The sequence below is a fragment of the Telmatherina bonti genome (assembly GCF_933228915.1).
Source record: "Telmatherina bonti genome assembly, chromosome: 16".
NCBI lineage: Eukaryota > Metazoa > Chordata > Actinopteri > Atheriniformes > Telmatherinidae > Telmatherina > Telmatherina bonti.
This window is the reverse complement of record NC_136614.1, coordinates 24,596,151-24,605,841: the sequence shown is the minus strand read 5'-3', so window position 1 is coordinate 24,605,841 and position 9,691 is coordinate 24,596,151. Positions and strand designations below refer to the sequence as shown.

The 9,691-nt window shown below is 37.6% G+C and overlaps 1 protein-coding gene across 4 annotated transcripts in view; it reads right to left on the bottom strand.

Annotated features, from left to right (window-relative positions):
- Positions 1 to 5,406: 5,406 nt before the first annotated feature.
- akap7 (A-kinase anchoring protein 7) overlaps positions 5,407 to 9,691 on the bottom strand; it is a 43,924-nt gene continuing 39,639 nt past the window's right edge. For 3 of the 4 annotated variants that reach the window (XM_079254931.1, XM_079254932.1, XM_079254934.1), the window contains exon 10: positions 5,407 to 8,439. In XM_079254931.1, the coding sequence (XP_079111057.1) occupies positions 8,225 to 8,439 (215 nt within the window). In that variant the 3' untranslated portion in view covers positions 5,407 to 8,224. The remainder of the gene's footprint in view (positions 8,440 to 9,691) is intronic. The other variant, XM_079254933.1, reaches the window with a different exon arrangement.

The window sequence follows — 9,691 nt, the reverse complement described above, 5'->3', positions numbered from 1 at the left end:
AAAAATAACTTGAACATAACAGACCATTGTAAGTCTCAATGACAGTTACAGGAAACATTTTATTGCAGTGAAAATATAATAAAATATAAAGTTAAGTTAAGGTTACCATCATTTTTGTCCAGGCCTGTTTATGTATGTATGTATATATATATATATATATATATATATATATATATATATATATATATATATATATATATATATATATATATATATATATATATATATATATATATATATATATACTGTGACATATATACTGTATATATACTGTCACTGTGACAGTGAGAGCAGAAGCACAGAAATCCTCTAGGCTACAAAGCAGAGCAGTATCAACAACAATGGAGGTGACATTGATTAAGCTGGACACAGCTTGAAAAGGAGGAAGTGGGATTTATGGAAACTGCAAACTGGTTTGTGGGGGAAAGGCGAAAGCAGCTTGAATATGGCGTTCTGTATGCTAATTGTCAACTGGATGCCTGTGAGGTTATCAGCTGATGTGTCACCTGATGTGGGCAGACAATGAGATCAGCTGATGTACTGACTGTGGGTTAAGTTTGACTTCAAGGCTTGAACCAACTGTATACTCATTTTTCATATGAGTAAAATGTTTTCAATGACGCAGAAAAAATGAACCCAAACCAATGAGCTTCCAATAATATCAAATCATCCACAAGAATAAAATAACAGGTATATTTTTTCTCAATTTTACTATATTTCTGCAGCTCATTTACACAGAAACCCACACAAAGTCACACCAAAGCATCCAGAGATGTGTCAGGTCAGTAGCTGACCACCACATGATGCTCGCAGATCAATTATCTGCTGACTGCTCGGGAGGCTGTAAATTGGAACTGTTATTAATCTAGACTCCGATCAAAGACTTGGTTCCTAGATGTGTGAACCTGAACCATCAATAAATCCATTGCTTCTCTTTTCCCATTGCTTCTTGCAGCTGAGCACACACTTAGGGCCACAATTACCACACATACACACATTCAAATGGCAAATTTCATAGTGAAAGAATAGAACATGCATCTCTTAGATATTCTGCGAGCTACTTTATTGGATAAGCTCATGTAACAATTCATCAACACTTAGCAGAAGCTTTTGTGAACCTTTTACTCAAACCTAAAACAGGTCTTTGAAAAACCTTTAGGAAATTAATAATTGTTTGGATGTTAATAGTCCTGTAGGGTCTGATTGACCAATCAGCCAACAAACAAGCCTTGATAACATTGGCGACATGGACTGAAAACAAGGTAATGAGACTTTTGGTTGAAAAATTTTCCCCCCATTGCTCCATGTTTATTAACTTTGAACAACTAACAAAGTTTTATATTCACAAAGACAAGGTGAGTTTAAGTACATCTTTTATAATTAAAGAGCATTTTGTTTTTGCTGCCATCTAGTGTCCATAAACAATTACAACTGTCATTAACGAATCAATTAATTGGAGAGTTGCTACTATACTAACATGATGAATTTACCAAATATGACTTACATTTATCCGTGATACCAGTCAATTTATCCCCTACTTGGTTTACATCACTAGACTATTATATCTCTAAATTTCTTCGGCAAAACCAACCACTACATATAAATCGAAAACCCAAAATATGTACATGTATATATGTGTAATATAGCTCTTCCCTGACCCTCTCTCTTATTTCCTCCGGGCAGGGCAGGTGGCTGTCCGTTTCAAGCTTGGATCCTCTTCCAGAGTACTGGAAGCTTGAGGTTCCTATGCAGTATCTTAGCTGTAAAATAACAAAAGAAAGACATTTCCAAGCACACTGTGTATCTTTGTTAGAGGATGGTAAGCTTGTTCATATTCTAATCATGTTTATGTCACCTCACAGCTAAACTCTCCACCACAAGTAATTATTCTCTTTCCCTACCCTTCCCTCTCCATACCCCTCAGTTTCCTAAAATCATTATAGTGATAATTGCCAGCTTTCAGCCCACAGTTTCAGTGGCATGGTTTCTATTTTCATTTTTCATTTTCAGCATTGCCACGTCCAGCTTTGGACTGATGTGGAGGTCTCAAGCAAAAATCTATAAAATGAGAGCCAGACACACTTGGTTTTACAAATTCAGAAACTGAAAAGCATTCCTTTACTCAGGCATATGGAGCAACAAACTGAAATAGCAATAAAGGAACATGTTTTGTCTTTCAAAGCATAAAAGCAGACGGTGGGCTTTAGAGAGCTGCACATCAGCCTGCGCAAAAATTGCAAAGAAGAAACCAAAAGCATCAAACTGCTTTACAACATGGACTGAGGTCATTCTTTAGTAAGTGGTTTTCTTCAAATTTTACTCTAAAAATCTACAAAAAACAAAAAACGACTAAATTAAAAAAACTGTGTGAGTTCAACATGACTTTGCTGCCAAACCAAAGTCAGTGAGGCTCATTTGCTCGATAGTTTCAGCTGCTGAACACAGTGAGGACTTTGTTTTTGTATTTTCCATACATTTTTTTTTCCTTTTGTTTAGTGGTGATAGATCTGAACTACAGACTGACCAGTTTAGCCCCAAAACTAACAGCATGAGCAAAATGTGGTCTTTGAGGTAAGTAATGGTTTCTTTTCATAATAAAAATCTCAGCGTAGCAGTAAACCTTTATTCAAATCATCTACATACTGTTGGGATTTACTTACATCCTCACCGATGTTTAAATGACGCATGTCTTGCAATGAATCGGATGCTGCCTTTGAAACTTTACTCTGAAAACAGCCTGCATAATTAATATTTATGGCCTGCTTTTTCATGTAGATGATGTTGAGGGAGAACACTAAATCAGCAGTAAGGTCATAGACTGACAGCTAACACTGGTTAGCAATAAGAATAAAACAGTTTGTATTATCTTTAAACTCTTCTGATAGAATATTTAAAGTTAAATGAACAACAAACACCTAAGATATGCCCTCTTTAATTTTCACCTAAGCATTCAAAGTCAAAGCTGCGTCTGCGGAAGCAACGCAGGTGGTTCTTTGACACGCTTCATGAATATTCAGCACAAGCTCCATTAATGATTTCTATTTTGGATGGAACACAGCAGGTATTATATCCCTGTCATTTGCATATTTTCTTTGAGGACAAATAGATATTTTAAAATAATAGTAGCCTAGAAAGTATAGAGTTGAAAAAGCCATTATAATAAATAAAAAAATATAGCCTTAATGATAAACACATAATGAACGTGGCAACAGTAAACAGCCACAATGCCTCATATCTATATTTTACTGCAACATGAATTGAGGTACCTGGTTTGTCTTTCTTTTAAATTAGCAAAAATTATTAAACTCAAACAGAGAAATATGTGCCTTTGCAAACTCTCTTGTGTCACATGAAGGATGTGAGAGTCACATTTGGCAAGCTGTTAACTCTCTGCACGTTTTGGTGAATCACACTGTACAATATCACGCACAGGTCAGCTGATGACTAAATCACACAATCCCCCATGCTACGTTGCTACAGTGTGATTCAACAGATTCTTATGTTATGAGGGAAGCTGTGAAATGTAATAGCTTGGAGGGGTTTTACGCTTGGTAACACCCCGATGACCCCGTTTCACTGAGCTAACACTTATCCTTCATTTCTTTGAAAGGTGGTCTTGATATGAGAGGACGGAGACACAAACACTGTCCTTTAATTATGTGTGTGTGTTTACTTACTGAAAGCTTTCCTCACTGCTTTCTGCTTTAAATGTCAGGAAAGGGAAGAAGAAGAGCACTGATGCGTGTAAAATGTCAGGAATCTCACTTCATACTTGAGGACACTTTTGCTGCATCAATACTGTCAACTTGTTTGTTTTTGAGTGTGAACCAGTGTCTAAACCCTCCTCCTGCCGACTCACTCTTACAATCACATTACTTACATATGGTACATTAACACACACACACACACGTTCATGCATTTTTCAAGAATTCTAGAGGATTAGATCTCTGCTCAAGTTGCAATAATGTTAACATTCAAATGAAAGCTGGAAAATCAGAATAGGAGTGACTCATTGCTTCTTCAGTTGTTTCATCGGCAGGTTGATTAGTCATTCACGCTGCCTCCTCCATGTTGGTCCAATTTCTAATGTTCTCACTTGTCTTTGTACCCAAATGGACATTTTGGTTTTATTTTAAGGAGGGTTGTATGAAGTATTTATGAGCAGTGAGTATCTTACCAGGATAGACTGTGGTCAGAATGAAGAGAGAGCATTCTCACTTCTTTCGTCCAACTGAGATCGCTCTGACAGTCACAGGTCGGCTTGCTGGCTCCTTCGAATACTGAGCAAGTCGATCAATCTGTAGCGGTCAGAGCACGCTCTGTTTGAAGAAACAAACTAAGAGTGCTCTGATCTTCTCAGGTATTAAGCTCAAATCTCAAATTTTATGGAGATTTGAGCAAAACATACTCTACATTGTAGAGTTTTAGGCCATTTCGTTTTGAATCAGACCATTATTTTTTTTCCCTTCTTACTCAAAAAACATCTGTTTTGCTAGGAACTGTGTGGAGCAAGCATGGTAGCTGAAAAATGTCTCCTGCTGGAGACCAGCTGTGTCTTTGTGATCCTCAGATATCGACCGTAACATATTAAAATGGGCAAAAATGCCTGAAAAGGCCTGTGAAGTGTTTCAAATATAGGTTAAAGTAATAGTAGGCGACAGTTAGCCACCCATCAATTCTCACATAATTCCTGACATTCAGCTAATCAACACGAGCAACTGTGAGGGCAATTAAATGTAGCAGCAAGGATGCTTTATTACTGAGCAATTATCAAGAAAGTAAACAAGAGTTTATTGCAGGAGAGATGTGGTGTAATATTTCACCATACAACATGAGGATTATATATGATATATATGTATATATTATATTATAGTAATACACATTTAGCACTAAATTTTCTAGTTTATTTCAGTCCTCCATGCATTTTAATGGGGGTATACTGAAGGTTACATTTGTGTAGGTGTATTCAGAGTGTAAACATAGGTTTAAAAGTGGTTTTAATTTAACTCTAAAATAAGGCATGGGTCGTTTGGTTGGGATGTTTAAAAGCTTGTGAAAAATAGCAACAATATTTTTAGCAGAAGGCTGCTGCCGATTAATAATCCTGGTCACATTGAAGTGCTGCTCTTTTCCTCTAAAATCCATAAATAAAATGTTTGTTTAAAAAAAAAAAAATGCCATTAACAGCTTAATCGTGTCAGAGTACCTGGGGCACCATGTGTGTGTTTCATCCTAACAGCGGCAAGTTGATGTGTTGCAAGCCAGGTCTTTTGCATTGTGTGCCACTGTTGCAGCTATTTGTCTCAGTGTTGCACGCAAACACAGTCTGTAAACATCACGACGCTTCATGCACACCGACTGACACCAGGAGACACAGTAAGAAGGATATTGGTTTAGAATCTCATATCCTGTTTTATTGTTCAAATATGGCAGAACAAGATTTACAGTACACAGTTCAAGGGACACAGCCAAACGCACATGTGGACACATGAAAGGCCAAACAAAGAAAGTTAGTTTTTTTTCTTTTTGTTTTTTTTTAACCGTTGTTCACACACACACACACACGAAGCTCCGAATCTCGCCATGATTGATACAGACAGGAGTTTCTCAAAGGAGCCACTGATCAAACATCCCATGGAAGCTGTGCAAACACACACGGACACACTCGCACGCCTACAGAGACAGATTAACAGATTAACCACACAGGTCAACAAGACAATTGGCGTATTGAAGGGGATTCTTTTTTTTTTTTTTTTTTTTTTTTTTTACAAGGAGATTAAGGATCCGGTGAGAATAAAAGATCAAACTGAAAAGTCTTCAAAGTCCACCTTACGAGAGAATCCACCTGATGTCTCAATGAGCCCAAGCCGATGGTCCTCAGGTGGGTCTTACTGGGATGGGAGTGCATTTTCCAGCTCACAGCTTATTTGCACTTCAGCAAAGCAAACTTAAAAAAAAAAATCTGAAAATTGTTTTACATTTAACTCAAGAATCCAACTCCTCAGCAGTAGGTTGACATTTGAGGACTTTGGCAAATCCCGAAGCAAAGGGAGCTCTCCTCGCCCACACTGGCTAAAAAAGTCACCTACGCACTGACAGGTTAAGCACTTAACGAGAACACTAGAATCACATGAATTTGTTTTCGTGACTAAAGGCCACTTTGAACAGAAGGACGCTGATTCCACAGCATTTGTATCATTTACTGCTCTATAAAATCTATAACTAAAAACTATTAAAAAACTGAATTTAAAAATGTTTGTGCTTTTGGAGCTTGAATAATAAAGAAAACAGATCTTCTCAAAAGATGGAAAAAAAATTCAAACTTATTTGTTTTACATTAAGTATTTTTTTTTTTTTTACATAGACGTAACTGTGGTCAAACAGCAAAAAAAATGAAGAGTTAATAAAAAATAATGAACCACCTTTAAAGTAGCTGTACTGTTATCCTTCAGCTGAAAACCTTATCTCCAGAAGTAGTTTTTTATTTCCCAAAAAAAAAATCATTCTCCTTTAATCTGCACAATGATATCAGAGAGGTATGGATGGGTTTAATAAGCAGTTAAGCCACAATATAAGCATTTAGGAGGGAAGGCGTAGAATTTAAAAAGTCGGAGTGTTTGCAGCCGACAGCAGTGATTGTGTGAGTTAACCTCCGTGGTCTCGGCACTGCCATCCCAATCACTGCTTGGCTTCAACCGCTTAAACACTACTACAGAAAATGTAAAAAAAAAAAACTGTTCACATCAGCATGAACACAAAAAGGAAAACAAAAACACTGAGCCTCAACATGCCAGACTCCAGTGTGTCTTATTAAATTCAACGCTGCAGTGTGTGAATGTTTTTAAATTAAGATATATAATAAATAATATGTTTTTCATTTTCAAATTCATTTCACCCCCCTCTTCAAAAGAAAAAAAAAAAATCAAATCAGTGGTAAGATACAATACAGCTTGAAAACCATAAAAAAAAAGCACAAACATACAGGAAAGAGAGATGAAACTAGAGTTTTTAGAGGTTTTGGTATTAATGATGCCCAGATGTGTTCTTGGCCACTAATAGTGTTCTGTATTGTTACTTCTCAGCTGATCCACCTGACATCTTAAGCAAAGTTAGTGTTACAAATGGAGATTGGTTGTCTTTGTCTGAGCAATGTTGTGTGTGTGTATGTGTGTGTGTGGATCCAATAAAGTCCAGTTTAGGTTGTGTTTCAAAGGTGAATCCATCTTAATTTGATTGTCTTGGTGCTGCCTCAGGAGAACACACTTTGTTAATGCAACACTGTTATACAACACCTAAAAGTTCAGCTGAACATCTGCTTCTGTTACCAGCAGATGTTTGGAAAACGAAGATGGACATCTGAAACGGGGGCTAAAATCCTGGAAGCTTAAAGAAGAGCTGTGTCCTGAAGTGGACGCTCAAATACAAACAGTTTAACAAAAGCTCGCGCAAAAAGTCCAACGTACTGAACCATGTTTCACACTTCAGCCACTCACAACCAGGACTCAGGTAGCGTTACATCCTCCAGCCAATCACAAACAGGACGCAGGTAACGTTACATTCTCTCCAGTCACAAACATCAACATTTGAGCCATGTTTATCTACGTGGAAAGCACAGATATTTGGAGACAAAAAAAAGTGCTCAAATGAGGGTAAAATACTTTCTCCACCTGAAATATTCATAAGAAAATTAAGGATTTATCAGCTTCTTTTAAGTGCAGGCCATGATAAATGATGATTAACCAAACTGTCTACAAAATATAGTTTTCTTCTAAAAGGGCAGTTTCTGAGTGTCGGATCACAGTGAAGCCTACATGTGCATGTCTATCTTTAGAGGTGCGCTTCACTTGTTTTCCTGGGCAGACTCCCGGTTGAGTGAAGAACAAGGGATAAAATCATTGCTGCTAGGTGTTGGAACAGCAGTCTGTGAGTGAACTAGCATGTTTCACTAGCTGACCTGATGCGACGGTCTCTTAGCATTGATCTGAGGCTACATTTTCTATCTAACTAGCACTGTGTCCAGCTAGCTCAAGTGGTAAGTAACCAGCGTGGGCGGCTAGCTTTTGGTTCGGCTAGCATTTGTGAGCTAGTCAGTAAAGCAGGCGGACTGGTTGGCTGGTTCAGGCATCGTGCCCTGATCTTACTGACTTCTCCCCTGCTTAGCCAGGTCTGGCTGATGTTTTCTGGGCTGCTGGTTTCTCAGTCTGCGTGCCTCCCTCAGTCGATGTCACTTAGCGATGGAGGAGTTAGCTGTAGTGTCCGTCTTTGTTGGAGTTTCCTCGGCATTTCCAGGGGATTGCACTGTCGCCGCATTAGGTCCACTCCCGTTTTGAAGTGTTTCCTGCTTGTACTGGTGCAAGGCGCGACTGATGGCGTCCTCGACCAATCGCTTGCTGACCCTCAGTAGCTCCGCCTCATCGGGCTCAGACCGGTGACGCCCACCTTGGTAGAAGAAAAAAACAAAACAAAACAGAAAATTGTATATTTCAGTAGAGCTGATCATAAATTCACAATCATTTATGGCTGATTGAATTAATGCAGTCATCTTCCAAACACCACAATTACCAAGAAGAGGAAAACCAAAAGTAATTTGACAAACCAAAAATATAACCAAAATTTTGCAGTTTAGCAATAAGCATCAGAAAAGGCATTGACTCATCAAAAGAGCAGCGACATTTAGTGTAAAGACTTTCCTCAAACTATTGGAAAAGCAGTGGAACTTTTAAAATGAAGTGAATGCTCTCAGAACAGAGCACACACAACATACTTGTAGTGGTGAGGTAGTTGTGACGTGCAATTAATTGCAAATAACTATATGAACAATGACAAGCATGTACTTTAACTATTCTTTTTACCAGATCGTATAAATCAATTACAAAACACATGCAGATATTTGATGTAAAAATATATATTTATGTATACTGTAGTGCACAAACTCCTTCCATCATTGCAGAGGTTTTTTTTTTCTCCTCCCATTTTAACTATTTAACTACTCTCCTTTAATAAAGAAGAAAAACAAGCTTTGTTGTTCCTCCTGGGCTAAGTGTAACACTTGAAAACAGTTCATATTGTTATCACCTACTAATGTTTTGATGGACAAATGCCAGCAAACAGCTGCATATTCACACATCAACAGCAAACACAGATCAATAATCCACCCGGGTGTAAAGAAAAAAAATCTGATGCCTTAGTGTCAAATGCTCCTCGATTTTCAACAGCTAGTTATTCTCTGTGTTTCGCCATTTAGAGCAAAAAGTGTTTCAAAGTATATCAGTTTAAAAGCCTAAAGACAATAAAAGGCACAACAGAGTCAATAAACTGCATAGCGAGGTTTCATAACTATCTTTACTAATGAACGTTTTATTTTTTATGGTTACGTTTTCCAATAACTTTGCATAGTTTTCTGCTAAATTTAGACTAAATAAAACTGCAAAAAAAAGTGATGGGAATTTGTGTCTGGTTGATTGTATCTTCGTTGTAACAAGGCATTTATATTTATTTCTTTTTTAAATGATGGACATTTTTAAAGAGCATGCATATGTAGGTGAGCTGCAGAGTATGTGGGTTGGATACATGATAAACATGCCAATACAGCAAGAGCTATTGGTGGAGGTAGTATGATGGTGTGGGATAACGTCTCCCTCACTGTAAAAACAAAGCTGGTCATCATTGGAGCCATTAAAAATGCAGAGAG